The 16,751-nt window shown below is 53.1% G+C and overlaps 8 protein-coding genes across 8 annotated transcripts; 3 read left to right on the top strand and 5 right to left on the bottom strand.

Annotated features, from left to right (window-relative positions):
* Window positions 1-185: 185 nt before the first annotated feature.
* On the bottom strand, window positions 186-1,962 carry J4E93_001525 (uncharacterized protein; the record flags this gene model as incomplete). Its single annotated transcript, XM_049339476.1, has 2 exons — window positions 186-1,622; window positions 1,678-1,962. 2 exons carry the CDS (start codon window positions 1,960-1,962, stop codon window positions 186-188), a joined length of 1,722 nt encoding a protein of 573 aa, XP_049203433.1.
* Window positions 1,963-3,338: 1,376 nt separating this feature from the next.
* Window positions 3,339-4,396, top strand: J4E93_001524 (uncharacterized protein; the record flags this gene model as incomplete). The annotated part of the gene is made up of 4 exons (XM_049339475.1): window positions 3,339-3,480; window positions 3,528-3,619; window positions 3,669-4,033; window positions 4,081-4,396. 4 exons carry the CDS (start codon window positions 3,339-3,341, stop codon window positions 4,394-4,396), a joined length of 915 nt encoding a protein of 304 aa, XP_049203432.1.
* A 1,796-nt stretch (window positions 4,397-6,192) lies between these two features.
* On the top strand, window positions 6,193-6,851 carry J4E93_001523 (uncharacterized protein; the record flags this gene model as incomplete). The annotated part of the gene is made up of 2 exons (XM_049339474.1): window positions 6,193-6,397; window positions 6,532-6,851. 2 exons carry the CDS (start codon window positions 6,193-6,195, stop codon window positions 6,849-6,851), a joined length of 525 nt encoding a protein of 174 aa, XP_049203431.1.
* Window positions 6,852-7,666: 815 nt separating this feature from the next.
* On the top strand, window positions 7,667-9,494 carry J4E93_001522 (uncharacterized protein; the record flags this gene model as incomplete). Its single annotated transcript, XM_049339473.1, has 3 exons — window positions 7,667-7,909; window positions 8,079-8,881; window positions 8,936-9,494. 3 exons carry the CDS (start codon window positions 7,667-7,669, stop codon window positions 9,492-9,494), a joined length of 1,605 nt encoding a protein of 534 aa, XP_049203430.1.
* A 412-nt stretch (window positions 9,495-9,906) lies between these two features.
* J4E93_001521 (uncharacterized protein) lies at window positions 9,907-10,197 on the bottom strand (the record flags this gene model as incomplete). Its single annotated transcript, XM_049339472.1, has 2 exons — window positions 9,907-10,061; window positions 10,119-10,197. The coding sequence occupies 2 exons, from the start codon at window positions 10,195-10,197 to the stop codon at window positions 9,907-9,909; spliced, it is 234 nt and encodes a 77-aa protein (XP_049203429.1).
* A 1,744-nt stretch (window positions 10,198-11,941) lies between these two features.
* J4E93_001520 (uncharacterized protein) lies at window positions 11,942-13,309 on the bottom strand (the record flags this gene model as incomplete). The annotated part of the gene is made up of 1 exon (XM_049339471.1): window positions 11,942-13,309. The coding sequence occupies one exon, from the start codon at window positions 13,307-13,309 to the stop codon at window positions 11,942-11,944; it is 1,368 nt and encodes a 455-aa protein (XP_049203428.1).
* Window positions 13,310-13,813: 504 nt separating this feature from the next.
* Window positions 13,814-14,422, bottom strand: ERV14 (COPII-coated vesicle protein; the record flags this gene model as incomplete). The annotated part of the gene is made up of 4 exons (XM_049339470.1): window positions 13,814-13,906; window positions 13,957-14,023; window positions 14,076-14,231; window positions 14,322-14,422. The coding sequence occupies 4 exons, from the start codon at window positions 14,420-14,422 to the stop codon at window positions 13,814-13,816; spliced, it is 417 nt and encodes a 138-aa protein (XP_049203427.1).
* Window positions 14,423-15,074: 652 nt separating this feature from the next.
* On the bottom strand, window positions 15,075-16,447 carry J4E93_001518 (uncharacterized protein; the record flags this gene model as incomplete). Its single annotated transcript, XM_049339469.1, has 4 exons — window positions 15,075-15,208; window positions 15,260-15,806; window positions 15,856-16,257; window positions 16,313-16,447. 4 exons carry the CDS (start codon window positions 16,445-16,447, stop codon window positions 15,075-15,077), a joined length of 1,218 nt encoding a protein of 405 aa, XP_049203426.1.
* Window positions 16,448-16,751: the final 304 nt, after the last annotated feature.

Below are 16,751 nucleotides of genomic sequence, written 5' to 3'. Positions count from 1 at the left end.
TTGTACTACAGAACAGGACTCATGAAGCGACTGTATGGCTCTCTCTGGATGAGGTTGTGGATCCCTCGGAACATACTTCAGAATATGTGACAATCGTCAGCGATTGATATGACCCGGTGGGATCTAGGTATCAAGATCCGTGGAATCCACAAGGCGTACTGGGAATAAGACTAATGATGCGGCCTTCAGCCTCGCTTTAGTACCGCTTTCAGCTCTTTCAAAGCAGCCATGATAAGTGGGACGGCGACTGGTCCTAGTAGGGGTAGGTACACAGCAACCTTGTGCTCATCAGGGAAGTAGACCTGTCCGACCATGGAGCGCTCGAAGAAAGCTTTTTCAGCCTCCACCTCTGCAGCGCGGGCGTGTTCCAGAGCGCTTGCGAAGCGACCATCTCGAAGGAAGTCGCAGGCTTGCTGCAAATGTGCAATGGTCTCTTGAGTAGATTGGGCAACATTATCGGGTACTGGGATAGAAGGAAGCTTCTGGTACACTTGAGCTAAGGCTCCCAATGTGGAAGATGCTGAGAAGATAAGGGATGCAGCTCGCACGCGTTCAAGGGTCGAGATGCGAAGTGGTAAAGATGCCGGACTCTGCGGCAGACCGAACAGCGAGATGAGCTGATTCGAGAAAGTGTGCATCGCTGGCGCGAGCATTCCAGCAGTCAAAGCGGGTGGCGTGTTTGCCTCGCCCTCCAAGTTCAGTATGTGTACACCACCCCATTGCGGAATTAACCAGCTGTTCCCTGCATTCTCCTTGACCAGAAGCGGAGACTGCGTGTGATCCGGTACATACAGAATGAAGTTGACTGTCGGCCCCTCGCCAATGCTGGGACTGAGGGGCCACTCAGCCGCGTTCACGAACCCACTAAGATCTTCCTTGCGGAGAGTCCATGCCTTTGTAGCTTCGTCGTATTCCGGCTGGCGAACAGACGGAGCGAATGTTGCGTAGAGCTGCACTTGTGTATCGACGGTGAAGTTGCTGATGGCGGAGAAGGCGTCAAGAAGGGGGCTCATGTACGTCTGAAGAGCGGTCTCGATGTCCCACTGGGAAGGGGCGTAGGAAGGACTGAACAAGGAGAACGTCAGGTGGTATGTTGGAGCATATTTCAGGGCGCGGGTGGATTGGCGCTGAAGCTCTGCGGACGTTTCCGGAGAAAGCGCCTTGACTTTGGCAGCATGTGCGCCAGAAGTAGTCGACAACACGTGCGCCAATTGCGCCTGCTCTTCTCCAAATATGTTGTGTAGTTCCTGAGCGAGGAATGTAGCCAGACTCGAGCCAGTCGACGACTGTGATGGAATCTGGTTTGGCGAGTAGTATACGTCTAGCGTTGGCGAATATGGCTGCAGCTGCGACCGCGGCGTTGTACCCGTTTCGACAGGTATCAGTCGGATGACCAGGGCCACGTCCTTGTCATCGCTTGGGATGCTTGTTCCATCGACAATGACTTGCTGCGAGGCGTTCTGCTGGAAGGGCGAATCGGCGAGCATCAGTCGGAGGTGGTGGGCAGAGAAGTCGTTGATATCGTCGAGGGCATGTTGCGTCGTACGGAGGAGATGTTGCGCATCCGTGGAAGGGATCGGGGCCTCTACAGTGATGCGCAGAGGGAAGACTGGCTTACAGACCTGCCGCGGTGTCAGCTGTGTTGGTGACATGATGCCATACTTTGGAGGGTTCTACCTTGCCCTCAGCCCAGTCCGTCATCTCCTGCAGTGGCAGCTCTGCCCTGTAGATGGCTGTTGTCTTCAGCCATATTGGTAGGCCCAGGAACACTACGACGACCCAAAAGGAGAGGATGGACAGGCGTCGCAGCCATAAGCTCTCTTTCGTCTCGGGAGGAGGCTGCTTGGCCAATGCTGCCGCGGTGGATGTCGAAGGCGACTGGGCGGACGTCTGCTTCAACTCGGCCGCCAGCGACGCGTCGGAATCATTTGGTGCCGCCATGTTGCGGTTGACTTGTTCCATGCTGTCACTTGGGGCAATGTCGCGCTAACAAACGCGTCTGTGCGTCCGGGTCCACCCACCATTCACGCTCGCACGAGACATATCCACTACCTCGCAACCGACACATTCAAGAAAAAGTGCAAGCGCCCTAGAGCTCACGGTGACGTCAGATCAACTATCCTCCATGTTCTAATGTCAATGTAAGCTGGAGACTTGTTAAGCTTTTCCATGTATGAGGTGCAACCTCACTATTGCGTAATCACTCTAACCTGATAGATATGACAGCAGTAGACTATGATTTATTCATGTTTTCTCTTCTCCATCACGAGTTCTCTTGTGTCGAAGGCGCTTCGAAAGGTATCTGGTGTCAGTTCGGGCTCAGAGAACATCTTCCAGCCAGCGGGGGTCGACATGGTCACGACGGCTCGTCTTTCTACGAGCAACCCACAATCTAAAAGTTTAGATACGTGCCACATTGCATTGACGCTGCCTTCATATACTCGGACTGGGGCGCTTTGGAGCATAGGATCGGTTGCGATTCGCATCGTGGCGCAGCGAAGATGAGGATGCTGTCATGATTCTAGTCATCGTGACCGTACTGAGCTCGGAAGGGTCGGATCCATGGCTAGGGTCAAATTCAAGGAAACGCGTGCAAGCAAGGCTGACTAGGCTTCAAAGAGCGCGTTATTCTGTCAGCTGAGAAGCTTCGTCGATCTGGCCTCTACCAAAAGGAAGCAGTACTTAGGTAGTCAAGCAGGCCCAAGCTGCAACGAGCGATTGAGTTTCAGCTTACTATGTGTGCTTTCTAGCGCGCGGTCTCCAGGCATGTTTCGAGAGCAGACAGTTTGCGCAAAATGACCAAGTTATCTATTGATCGCCTACAATCTCATGTCTCGTGACAGCGATATGTTTCGTGGTCGTGCTTTCTTGATGGTCTGCTTGTGAACGCATGGTCCGTGCGTGCCAGCCTGAGTGAATTTCAATAGAGCCATATTTAGCTTTTGCGCTGAATCCCTTGATCACTCACGAAGAACCTAGTTTCCAAGTAGCTACGCACTATTCATCACTCATCTCATATCTCATCATGGTTGTTTCAGGGACGCATGCGATCGAGACAGGCCAGCAAGGGTCAGCACGCGGGGAGCTTCGATCGACGTTCCTGCCCCGCCGGCTAGACTACTTGCAGCGACAAACGGTCCGTGCTAAGCGGGGTTGCATATCTGGGGAAGGAGAGCTACAGACGTGACGCGGAGCTTGGGCACGAGACTATAGTAGCTACCCCTCTCAGCTGAGACAGCTTCGCTCCTTCCTACTACTCTTTCCCCCAACAACTTCATGCTCACTTCAACAACTTACTCAATCCATTCCAACTCACATCCTACTTCACATCATTCACAATGAGTGCAATCGCTGACAGCACCGATGGCCCTGTCGAGCAGGTCAAGGTGCTGTTTGCCCTGTTCCCGGGCTACAACACGCTCGACGTGGCAGGTCCGCTTGAGGTCCTCAGTCGCTCTCTCCAGGACTCCAAGGACAAGTGTAAGCCTAGAAGCTCAGTCAATTGAATGTTTGTTGACACTTCACAGCCAGCAAGGCCTTCAACTGCCAGTTTGTCGGCACAGCTGCTGCCATGACGTCCGTCCAGGGTCTCACCATCAAAGCGGACATGGACTACGATGTAAGCATACCAGTGAGAAGCAGGGAACCTACGCTGACATCCAACTCAGGATGCCAACGACGAGCTTGAGGACTTTGACGTCGTCATTGTCCCCGGTGGTGAGGGTGTCTTTGAGGTCCTCAAGAACAAGTCTGAGCCTCTCGGCCTCCTTACCAAGTACGTCGAGCTCCAGGAGAAGAGTCCTAGCAAGGAGCGCACCATTCTCGCAATCGACGTCGGTGCTCTGCTCCTCGCTCAGCAGGGCATGCTCGAGGGCCTTGCCGCTACAACCCACCCAGACTACTACGTCCGTCTCGAGACCATCTGTCAAGATGCGGCTAGACGCGACATGTCGGAGCGTACAGACGTCATGGAGGAGCGGTACGTTGTCAACAACGCCCGCTTCGACCTAGGCGAGAACCCCGACGACAACCCGTAAGTAGGCCTTGAATTGCGGTGGCATGCAACGCTCACCATTACAGGTACATCATCAAGAAGTCGCGTGAGCCGCCGAGCGCTCCCGAGGGCACCAACATGGGCCATGCTCGTAGGAAGTCGATCGCTCGCAAGGGCAGCAACGCCTGGCGCGACTCTCGCCGCCGCGAGTCCATCGCTCGACGTGCTTCCATGCCCCTGGGCGGCATGCGCGTCATCACCACCGGCGGTGTGACTGCTGGGCTCGATGCCAGTCTATACTTGGTGGGTTCTTTGGCTTCGCACGACTCGGCTCTGGAGGTCGCTCGTGCTATGCAGTATTCTTGGGTCAAGGGCGTTACGGTCGATGCGATCGATGTTTGAGCTACGGCTCCCGCGCGACAAGCGAAGGCGTTTACGAGGAAGGGTTGAACGGAGATCTGAGAAGGTCATCTGGAACATGTCGGGAATCATAGAGATTTACCACGACGAATCATGTGAGGATTCATTCGAGAGTATGTAAAGAATCAAGAAATTCAAAACGAGCTTCTCGGGGTGTGAGGTGTCGTTGTCGGATGCGGCCGTGTCGGTGCGAAGCTTAAGCGTCTCCACAAGCTCCACAACAGGCGGGCAACCGTTCATCCGTTCTTTGCCTCGCCAATTCCTACGCGATTCTCATCGCAACTTGCGCAACCGTCAGTCTTATTTGCATTGGCTTGGCTACAGCGTTCATCATGACGCGGCTGTCATCTCGAATGAACGATTGCGCGGCGGGACCGGTCCATCTCGGCCAGCTTTCCACAGCCGTCACCGCTCGGGAATTTTCATTCACATTGCTATTCACAGCGTTCACCACTTCTGTGCATCAAGTGCACACTAACCTTGCGAACCAGAACTATATGAAAGTATGAGACTCCCAAGGACGTGAGATCACTGACGCATATGCAGTAATAGTTGTCTCATGCGGAAGCGTGTGAGCCACTGGACGTCGGCACGCAGTCTCGTCACAGTAATCGACGGACTTTATCCGCGGGCGTAGTATGTCGAACCTGGCATCTCGAAGCGTTCAAGCGGAGCAAGCTCTACTCTCCGTCTCGTCGACTTCGACACAGCGCAATGCAAGCTCGAGGTTAGGCCGATTCCTGGAACATACGCACCACGCTGTCCACATCATCGCCACGGGCCCTTGAACATCATGCTGGCAATTGAAGGACTTCTCCTTCGATTTTGCTTTGTCACGGAACCCACAGATTCTGCCTAGACGTCGTTCTCAAGTTCACTGTGCCCCGTCTGACTGAGTCTTGTAGAGCTCCCACCAAGGACCCGTCGATCATTGCTTGCCCACACGAAGACTCCGACGCTTTGACTGGCTTAGCATTATGGCCGTTGTTTCCAGAGCGAGCTTCTAGCCATACTCAGCCAGTATCTCAGTGTGCATGGGCTCTTTCAGTACGCTTACATGGTCCTGGGCCTATCATCTCCATCGCTTGCATGCCATCTAGCTGATTCTGGGCGTGATCCTACGACAATCCAGCAGACAGGCGCACTACGACCTCTTTCTTAGCTCCAAGCATCGCTGAATGTGTAATGCTACCATCAGATCTCGTTCTCCGTTGGGTGAAGCGACGGATTTCCCGCCCCCGCATGAGGTAAGCAGCAACCGAAGCGCTTCGTCCCGAACCAATCGCGGAACATGTGATGTCAAGACTGATGCATGAAGATGGAGCTGTCTTAGCAGCCAAGTCTTTATCATCCAGGTCACTTCGGGATTTTGTCAACTTTCTGCTGCGATCGTCTAGTTGTTGACTTCGTATCTCACCTAAGAAGTCGCCCTGTAAGGACATCCTGCCTTCTTTGAACTCTCTATGGCTCCATTTGGCATGACTGACACAAGGTCGCGTTGAGCTTCTACCTTGAGCCAGTAACAGCGATATAAACACCATTGCTTACCGGAAGACGTTCTGAGTGCCACCAAGGCAGGACAAGCAGAAGGATCACGACTACGTCGCCAAGTGAATCGCCATTGCTGAACGACCGGGCCTATCACACGTTCACATACGAAACATACAGGACGCCTATGATCGACGACATCGACGGGGGTCGTGAAGAATAGAGGCTGGAAAACAAAGCCAACGGAAAACCATAAATACCCCCTCGACTGTCTCTTCTTTCTTCTCAGAATGACAACACGCAACCTAAACGGCAATTGGATTGACACTCTCCGAAGACAGTACGTCTACGACCTGAAAGACGACTCTTCCCATCCCATTAAATACCTTCTTTACAACCCCCACAAGAAGCAAGACTTGTACTTTGTTATCCCCAACAAGATCGAAGAGCCGCAACTGAGACGCTCTCTTGTCAAGTATCACCTGTCTACCAAGGGTACCTCAGTCGTCGAGTGGGAGGACGAGCACGTCAAAGTTATCTACCACCCTCGATACGCAAAAGGACTACGAGAAGCCGCTCAATCAACCAACGAAGCAGAAACCCAGAACGAATCACCAACTCCCGAACAGCAAACATGAAGTTCACCCTCGCCACCGCTCTTCTTCTCCTCGCTCCCGCGCTTATCGAAGCCTGGAAGTTCGAGGTGTTCGAAGAAGATTGCATCACCTCCACTGACTTCAACGAGGGAGATGACGATGTAGAGTGTGAGGACACGGCGGAGCCGCACGGCTGTTTCCGCATCTCTGAGATGGGTAGCTGCGAGATCTTCTTCCATGCCGATGCTGATGAGTGTGAGGATGGTGAGGTCACTATGTCGTACACGGCTACGGACCAGGATCGCGATATCACGCCTGACTTTGAGTGGAACAACTGGAGCGTTCAGTGCTAAACGTGAAGACGCATTACCATCATGGCGGATTGAAAGCTGAGGTGTGTCTGGTCCGGTGGACTGTCCAATCGCTAGATACTATACCTAGGTATTTTCTTGTTTCTTTAAGTTTTGCTGTGATAGCATGCCAATCGTTAGATACATACTACAATCGAATCTGTACACATCTAGAGCGTTGATGTAAACGTCGCAGAGTCAGTGTTTACGCTGAAAACCACAGGAACGGAGTGTAGACGAAGCCGTCCGATCGTTGCGTAGGTGCATTGCAATAGGCGACAGGCGACATGCGTTCAGTGCTACTTGAACTACTTTCACTATTTTCGATGTTGGAATGGTGAAAAGGTTGATTGGTAAACGTCATGCAATGTACGCAGTATTTGTACACTTCAACGTCACCTAAACTACGACGACGCTCGAGGCCTCCATGGCGTCTTCACGAGCGCTGCAATCAACGGACTTCAGAACCTGCCTGATCGGGAAATTTGGCCTCACGCTAGTGGGCCCTACCATGACCAATCACAACCGCGAAGTGACAGACCCGCCTAAACTTGCCTTCCCCTGCACGCGTCTTCCCCAACGCAACCGCCATGTCTTGGCCACGACGAACCCAGACAAGCCACAAATGTCGCAACACATGGGCGCAATGATTGGACAATGGATGTCCATCACGTCTTCTTCGCGACTGGAGTGTCTTGGCTCCTGCGCGTCTGTCTGTGCATGATGCGTGCGCCCAGCTTCAAATCCTTTCGAGCATATAACCGTCTCCCTCCTAATCCAACTGTCTACATCACGACCACACGTATGAGGTACTAATAATGCCACTTCAATCCCTCATAAGCTCGCTTCGGCGGCGCAGCCATCGCGCCGCTCCTCCACCAGCGCACTTGCAAGCCAACACCGAGAAGATCCAATGGCGTCTCGTCGAAGTGTTTACCCGTATGTGGGATCTGGGCTTCACTGCCTTTGGAGGGCCACCTGTGCATTTCCAGATTCTACATCGGAGATTTGTCGAAGGATTGGGGTTTCAGGGTGGGAGCAAGTGGTTGGATGAACAGACTGTAAGTATATCTATGCGTAGTGGTGATCTCAATGGTATCAGTACCAATGAGATGTGTTGCAAGAAAGAGCTGGGAATTCTCTTTGAGACCGGATGGAAAGATTTTAAAACAAGCCACTCTTCCAATCACATCCACAACAAGAAACCAGCACAGCTAACCCGGACCCCAGTATCAAGAACTCTTCGCAATCTGCCAAGCGCTCCCCGGCCCCGCCTCCACCAAAATGTGCTTCTGCATTGCCCTCCTCCACGCGGGTATCGTCTCCGCCGTCTTCGCCTTCCTCCTCTGGAGTCTCCCCGGCGCAATCGGTATGTACGGCCTCTCACTCGGAGTACAAAAGATGCCCGAACGCCTCCCTCCCATCGTCTATGCCCTGCTCTCTGGTCTCAACGCCAGTACCGTTGGTATTGTCGCATTGGCTGCTGTTCAGTTAGCCGAGAAGGCTATCAAAGACCGTGTAACACGTATCTTGGTCATCTTCGGTGCGTGTGCGGGGTTGTGTTATAATGCGCTTTGGTACTTCCCTGTGTTGATTGTGATCGGTGGGTTGACGACGGTGGTCTGGGATATCTGGCTTGGGCGGCGCGTGGGTAAGATGAGAGCTGCGTATCTGGCTAAGAGGAGGAGAGCGAGGAATGAACAGGGTGATGCGGAAGAGGTTTCGGTTACCACGCAGACCATACCTATCGAACTTCAGCGACCGGAAGCTGTGAAGAGGAGGGTTGGGACGGGTAGCTCGACTGATCGCATTGTGCCTGAGCATGAAGAGGCGGGACGGAGTCATGCTGGAGAACATCCTGTTGTTGGTGATGTGACTACGACGAATGAGCCTGTGGCTGATGTTAAGACGCATAACATTTCTGTCAAAGTTGGCGTGTCGCTCATCGTGGGCTTCCTCGTCTCCTTCATCGTCGTCATGGTCATCCGTGGTACGGTATCTAGCACCCGGTCATTCGATGTTTTCTCCAACATGTAAGCACCCCGTGTATCCACCCAGCTCTCCCCCACTAACCTCACACCGCACAGGTATCTAGCCGGCACCATAATCTTCGGCGGCGGCCCCGTAGTAATCCCCCTTCTCCGCTCCTACGTCGTAGACCCCGGCTGGGTATCTCCTCGAGATTTCCTCCTCGGTCTCGCCATCATCCAAGCCTTCCCCGGTCCCAACTTCAACTTCGCGGTTTACCTTGGCGCTTTGGCCATCGCCTCAGCTCCTGCTTCTACACCAACCATCGTGGGCGCCCTCCTTGGTTTCGTTGGCATCTTTTTTCCTGGGATTGTGCTCGCAGTTGGTGTGCAGTCTATCTGGCAGGTTATGCGCACCAAGGCTTGGGTGGCTAGTCTGCTAAGAGGTATCAACGCGACTGCTGTGGGGCTGGTGTTCACAGCTGTGTACAGGCTTTGGGAGATTGGTTATCTGACGCCGGAGAGCAGTGATGGGAGGAGTTTGGCGGATGAGCCCTGGTGGGTTGTTGTTGCTGCTATGGCATATGCGGAGACGGCTTGGTTTGGTGTGCCGCCTGCCATAGCGATTATCATCGGCGCTGTTCTGGGACTGGGATGGTATGGGGCAGTCGGCCAGTAGGAGACTCATTCGCTCGCACTTCACACAAAGTTCCGTTCTGCGTGATGATGTAGGACAAGACACGATATGTGTATGTGTCGTTTGGACTATCTATTGTACAAATGCTAGATAAGAATCATACCAAAGGGAATGATTAGGGGAGATGCAACCCGATAAAAGGACCTCGACCCGCCAGCAAGAACAATAACCTAAGAAATGCCGGCCCCGATATCTAGGCGAAATGAATGCCAAAAATCAAGCCAGTGTTGTACGCCCTCAGCATCGAAGCCTTGGCCATCTAGTAACCAATGAATCCCAGTCAGAACGCCATGACGTGCCAGCAAAAACTCCCAACGAAAGCAATAGCGGCACCAAAAGACAAGATGATCTCCATCACGGCATGAGTCATGCCGCGGGACAACCAATGTCTCGCCTAGTTGTAGTATCCCCCATTCGGCGCGGAAGTAGACGTGTTCGGGTCGTTGATCTTTCCGCCTCCATTGTGAATGACTGGCGGGTTCTTGTATGATTTGCTGCGTGACGAGCTACCAGAGTTTGTGTATAGGCTCGATGAGGCGGCAGAATAGGCTGCAAGTACGTTAGAGTCATGCCTTTGAGGTGATCTGATAGGATTTGATAACGTACATGTGGATGATGTTGAGGGACGGGATGCGTAGGCACCTTTGCTCTGGCCGTAGGAGCCGTAAGATGAGCTGGATGACATGGTTGATTGGTGTTGAGATTGTTGGAGGCGTTGAGAAGGCAGTTGTGATTTGAGAAGATCAGATGAGTGATCGGCGTGTGTTGTGTGATAGACGGTAATAGAGTTGTATCGGGTATATACGAGACGGCAAGAGCGTTTCGTGATCGTAATCCAAGGTAGACTGTTGACTGAAGACCAATACGAGGACGACTGTGACTCTTCTCGAAATATGCTTGATATGACTGTAGATAATTGATCGATTGACTGATGATGAGAAGAAAGAAAGCAACCACCCACCTCAACCTACGACTATTTATTCCAGGCAGACAATACCTGAGGCCGCCAACCTAGGAAGACTCACCACTCGCAACGTTGACTGTTCTTTGTCGCCATCGGAGTTCTCCTAACGCTCAATGTAACACCGTTGCCTGAATAGCTGGGCTAGGCGCGTGGTCGAGGTGAATGACTGCGCGATTGCGATGATTCACACGCGTGGCTATGTTCACCTCGGGACAAGTCCTGAGGCAGGACACGCGTGTGCGCGAATCAGCGATTAGGCTGCACTTCCCGTTCACCTTTCCATGTGCCAAGAGGAAGAGTCATCATGAGCGGGTGCGGATTTACCGAAGGAACCAGTTCAATCGGCATGGACTAAGATCGGGTCACGGCTAGAAAGGGTCGAGGTGGTGACTCGCATGGCGCAAAGGGCGTACGCGTTGCAGCCATCTTCTCCTGCAAGGCACATCAAGCGAATCGAGCCTATGAAAAGGCAGCAAGAAATCTGTCAGAGACGCGTTATCCAGTGACGTGCCTGACAGCCCAGGCGACAGCGGTCCCCGAAATGGATAATGACAAAGCAGACAGAACTGGTGAACGAGAAAGTCACCGGTTGTCCGAAAGAAGACGGGGTGTGGGGGCTGGGGGCAATGTAGGTGCCTGGAGCTATTGCAGGCAGCATTGCAAAGCATTCACCGTGATGCAACGGCAAAAGAGCTCATCGGCGGCGTCCGATAATGAAGATAGGGGCATGTAAGAGGAAAAAGGGCAAAGATGTCAAGGCAAAAGGCGGTGTTGTGGAGTAGGGTAGGAGGCGCAGTGGAAGGGTCCTGGTGCATGGCGGGGTGGATGCGTAGCGGGCGGCCATCAATCCGAGCAAGGCTGTTGCGAGGCTGCACGCGGGTCTCTTGCAGGAACGCGAAAGTTGGAAGTAAGAATTTGAACATTAACCCTTCCTACCTCTGCTGTGCACCACAACGCTAATATTAAATAAAAATAAGAGGTAGTACTATATAAGATAAGGCTGCGAGAATTCCTGCTTTTTTAGATTTTAATTTTAGAGGGTTGTTGTAGTGTTGTAGAGGTCTGCCTACTATTAGCTTGTTTCCAACTTTCGCGTTCCTGCAAGAGGCGGGTGTTCATTCCGCACTGACTCAGTGCAGATAGCTGTGGCGATTGCGCGGCTCTGGATTGCGCAACTGCGCATATGGTCCATGTGTTTGCCAGCGCATGGCCGGTGAACTGCTGGAGAAGTCAGGACTGAACTGCTCGCCAACTACGCATGCGCAGCACGGTGGACTAAGGACGTTGTCAATCTCCAATATGCCAACGCAGAGCCGGTGAACCGTCGGAGGCATAGCATTTTCGACGTGTGACTTGGGTTGCTTATCGAGCCCGACATACACGGGCAGCCAATGGAGTCAAGATCATCATCAATTGGTATCAAATGAATTGGGTATCGCTACATCCGCTCCCATAACCTCCCCGTCTAATCATACAATCTCAAAGCACCATTGAGATCACCAGCAACCACCTTGCTCGACTCCCTAGGATGCCACTGTACTGACAGCACAGGCGCATCGCTCGCCGGAATCTTATGGTACATCTTGCACGTCTTCCAGTCCCAGAAGCACAAGAAACCTCCACTGTCACCCGAGCTGATGAACTGCCCGTCTGGACTGATCGCCACGTCCGGTGCATATCCAGCCACATTGTGCCCTCTGTAGCTCTTCTTTCGGTTCTGTCGGAAGCGGTCGGTCGAGCTGTATACGGTGATCTGGTTGTCGGACGATTGGAAGGCAACGTATTTGCCTGACGGGTGGGGTGAGGAGCGGACCATGGAGAACATGTAGGGTTCGGCGATGAACTTGATAGGTACGGGAATGCCGTATTCCCACGCGCGTAGGGATTTGTCGTCTGATGTGGTGATGAAGCGGCGGTTTTCGTCGCAGAAGGTGATTGTGTTGACAGGGCCCAGATGGTGGTCGTATTCCTGCACCATCTCTCCGCTTCTTGTATCGTATTGTAGGATCTTCTTGTCGCTCATACCGGCCAAGAACTCGTGTGGTGTGCTGGGGTTGATGCGCACAACGTGCGGCGTCTTTCCAGTTGTGAACTTGTTCAGGCACTTTCCTGTCTCTGTATCCCATAGCTTCATGAAGCGATCGTAACTAGCCGATATGAACTGTGTGCCGCTGGGGTTGAAGTCGATGTCGACAACCGACTTGGTATGCCCAGAGTATGTTCGCAGGAGCTCGCGTTGGTGATAGACGTCCCATAGCGCAATCTTCGAATCGGCGGAGGCAGAAAGTAGGAGATGTCCGCTGTCAGGCATGAAGCGAACCTGAGTAATCGACTTGGTGTGGTATTTGTAGGTGTGGATGAGCTTCTTCGGTATGAAGTTCTTGGGCTCGTAATCGCCGGTAAGTTTGATGTCGAGATCTGTGGGCACATGCATGTACGTCCGGCCCTGGTAGTCGTACTGCTGGCTGCCAACAAACTCGCTCGTCTCGCCCTCGGCTTCGGTATCGCGATAGTCTGTGCCGGCGAGCTTCTTTTGCGCAGGTGCAGCGTTGTCGACAATCTCGTCTTCCTCGTAAACTATTTCCACCTCAACGTCCGACCCGAACTCGTCATCTGAGGCAGCATCTGGCCTCTCTTCCTCATACTTCGCCCATGGTCCCTTGTATGCGCCTGCGCCAGTCACGACGCTCGAATCGCCCTTGCCTTCTCGCTTTCTTTTCTTCGACCCTGCGCCGCTCTCGATGGCGCGCTGACCCTGGCGGAAGGTGTGGTCGCTGATGTACGTCTCTGCAGCGAACCCAGTTGGCACCCTGCCCGAGCCGCCGGCGGGCATTCTAGCTGTTGTGGAGATAGGGTAAGGGTCGCGTAGTGTGTGGAAACTGGCGACGGTGTCGATATTCGGGTTCGACAAGGCTGGAAGGTGGATGGCGCGGAGTGTCGGATGCGAAGTTGTAGATGGAGCTTCCCAGCTCACCAGAAAATGTGGGTGACTGAGCACGGACCACAACCCGACTATGCATTGCGTAGTTACATGTGAAAACTATGGTGCATTTACACGAGGCTAACATAACGCTATCATACCCCATAACTCGTTTAATCCCTCCTGGGTGAATTCACAGCCCCAAACCTGTCGCTCCAGGTATCCCGCATTATCCTAAACTAACAATCATGTCCTCCCGCTAGCAATATGCGCACGCGTGGCTCGCTTCCCCGAGCCGGATATCAAGTGTATCTATCCGTTAATCTTTAGCCGTCCCTGGATTCGCTCTTCGCGGCCCACCGTTATCAGTACAGCGGCGAATACAGCTACGACCAAGACGATGGGCGCAGTCTCCACCTAGTGAGACTCGTCGCGGATGAGGGCGACGATCATGCTGTAAAGGTAGAAGAAGAACATGAGCAGATGGAAACCCAGCTTGATGAAGGATTCCTGTGTGGCTGTTAGCCTATCGCCATATACTCGGTATCCTCTCATCGTACCTTCTTGTGCACATTGAGCTTCCTGAAGATCTCCGTTGCGTCCAACAGATGCTGATTCTCAAAGATCCTGTGACTGTCAGAATTGTCCTTGTTCCTTTATAACCAGCCATGCTACGTACTTCTTTCCATTCCATGCCAACAGAGGCAGATTCAGGATCAATGCGATCCAGTATCCGTTGATGAGGAACAGGAAGGTCAGGAAAGCGTGGACGGCGGCCTCGGGGATGATGTAGGTGTTCAGGCGGTTGCAGAGATCGATGGGGTTGATGTAGTCACTGGCGCAAAATTAGCATGTGTCGATCAAGGTACGGGCCGTATCGCGTAGATAGCTACGCCATGGCATTGCATGCCTGGGATTAACTTACCATTCCAGATCGCTGTACATGATAGTAAAGAAGACTTGTAGGAACAGGTTGACGGCATTTATCAACACTGCCAACAGGTACAACCATGCTTCGCCAGTCATTGTGGGAGTGTCGTGTGCTGCGTAGCACGGCTTTGGCGTAGAGAGACGGTTTAAAATAGACTAGCGAGATCGCCAGTAGACACCTGGATACGAATGGACAGGTGGTCGACAGAGGTTCAGCACTCGGATGCGGTCGTGTGTTTGCAGGCTGCCGAGCTAGAACGCGGGAAGCTAGCTTGTGCGCGGGGCCTGGCTAGAGATTGTGATGACGTGGGTGGGCGGTGGGGTTACACGACGGTGATGCGACGGTAGAATCTTGAGTAATAACGTCGATTGCGAGGTCGCTCAAATTCTGGCGGGTGTTGGGCAGAGGTGTTTGGATGACGTTGAGGCGGAGACACGAGTTGCTTCCCTGGACGGCGGGCAGCAGGCACCACTAGCGTCATTCGCTTCGCTTGCAGGTGTGCGTTGAGCGGGCCAACACCGTCCGACCGAAGCTTGACCGAAGGTTGGTGATATCACGGACGGCCGAATTGTTTCGTCGAAACGAAACGAGGTGTGCAAGCCAGGACTGCCAACAACATGAACATCACTACAGACCGCCATCACGCGAATGGCGATGAAACTCAAAAACCTCGTGCTCTTGGACCACGCCATGCGTAGTCTAAGAAAGTATCGTATAGCTATGTTATCACCAAGTATCCAATCATGCTTAAGCAGCTGCCTTGGCTTCGCCATTTGTTTCACCGTTTGTGGCTCCCGGCATCGGTACCGGACCACCTGGCGAATCTGGCAGTCTTGCAGTCAAAACCTCCACGCCATCTTCTGTCACGAGTAGGGTGTGTTCTGTAGCATGTTAGTCATGAGTGGTCACATTGTTGCGTTTGTGTGACTTACCAAATTGCGCTGTCAGAGAGCCATCCTGCGTGACACTCGTCCATTCGTCTGGCCATGTCTTGTCCCTATGCGAACCAACACTGATCATAGGCTCGATGGTGAAGCACATGCCGGGCTTTGCAGATCCAACTGCCTTGTTCTTCGCGTAGTGAGGAACATTGGGTGCGCAATGGAAGAGCTGGTTGACGCCGTGCCCGCAGTATGTCCTGATGACGCTGCAGTTCTTGCTCTTTGCGTGCTTCTCGATGACGTTTCCATATTCACGGAACAGTGTGCCTGGCTTGACGATCTCGATGGCCTTTTGTAAGCACTCTCGCGCTGTCTCTGTGACGCGTACGGCGTCAGGGTTCGCCAGAGCCTTGTCTCCAACATAGAATGTCTCGTTCAGATCTGCGTGGAAACCGCCATGGTAGACGGAGATATCGATGTTCAGAATGTCGCCGTCTTTAAGTACTCTTTGGTCAGGGATGCCGTGGCAAATGACCTCGTTTAGCGACGTGCACACGGACTTGGGGAAGTGGCAGTAGTTGAGGGGCGATGGGTAAGACTATTGCGGTTAACAAGACTTTCTCATTCCCTGACATTGTCGCTCTTACATCACGCTCGACAGTAGCCTTATGTACGAGCTCGTCGATGTAGTCAGTGGTGACTCCAGGCACTGCGGCTCTTCCTGCGATGTCCAGAATCTCGCGCCCATACCGACACACCTTGCGCATCGCATCTTGCTCCTCCTTGTTCAAAATTGTAATCTTGTTCCTGTTGACAAACACCTGCTCCGAGCGCGGTATGCCATCCTTCGCATAGTCTGGGTGTCTTATGTGCTTCGGGACTTCGCGTCGCGGCGAGAGCGGGTATACGGGTCTGAGGGCTCCGGTGTACGAGTAGGTAGGGAACGGGTTGTAGTGACCGGTGGCTGGATCCGGGTGAGAAACTACTTTCGGCGTAAAGATACTTTGGAGAATACTACTTTGTGACTTGTGCTCCTTCTTGTGCTCAGCCTAGAGGGCCGTTAGATTGTTTTGTCTGCAGTGTAAGAGCAGTCTCACTATGTACCCAGTTGCGCTTGAAACAATCCTGCGAACAGAAGTAGTTCTCTTTTCCGAGCTTCTGGCAGTTCGGACATTGGAGAGAGCTCGCATCGTTCTCGCAGTCTTTGCCTGCGCACTTGCGCGGGGCGTCTGTGGCCATCGCGTGTGGTGGTATAAGGCGTGTAGAGGGTGTGGTCAAGGCGGAGGTGGCCTGGTGTTCACGTGCACTCTACTGTACAGCGCGCAAGGAACCTATGTGTGCGAGGCAACGGTTTGCGCACGGAGGAAGTGGTGGACTGCGACTTTCGTTCGTCCCACGGCATCGTCAAGTCGGAATTCGTGCAGGGGTCCAGGCCGCCGGCCGCCGATCACCGATTACTAAGTAGCGAGCTTGAACCAGAGGTCGCGCTTACCTGTTCCAGTCTTGACGTGCATCATCTGCCCTACTTTGCCATCATATCTGA

Source organism: Alternaria ventricosa, assembly GCF_023758065.1.
Source record: "Alternaria ventricosa strain BMP 2768 chromosome Unknown scaffold_2, whole genome shotgun sequence".
NCBI classification, from domain to species: Eukaryota; Fungi; Ascomycota; class Dothideomycetes; order Pleosporales; family Pleosporaceae; genus Alternaria; species Alternaria ventricosa.
Note: the sequence above shows the minus strand (reverse complement) of the source record. Positions and strands in the feature narration are given on the sequence as shown.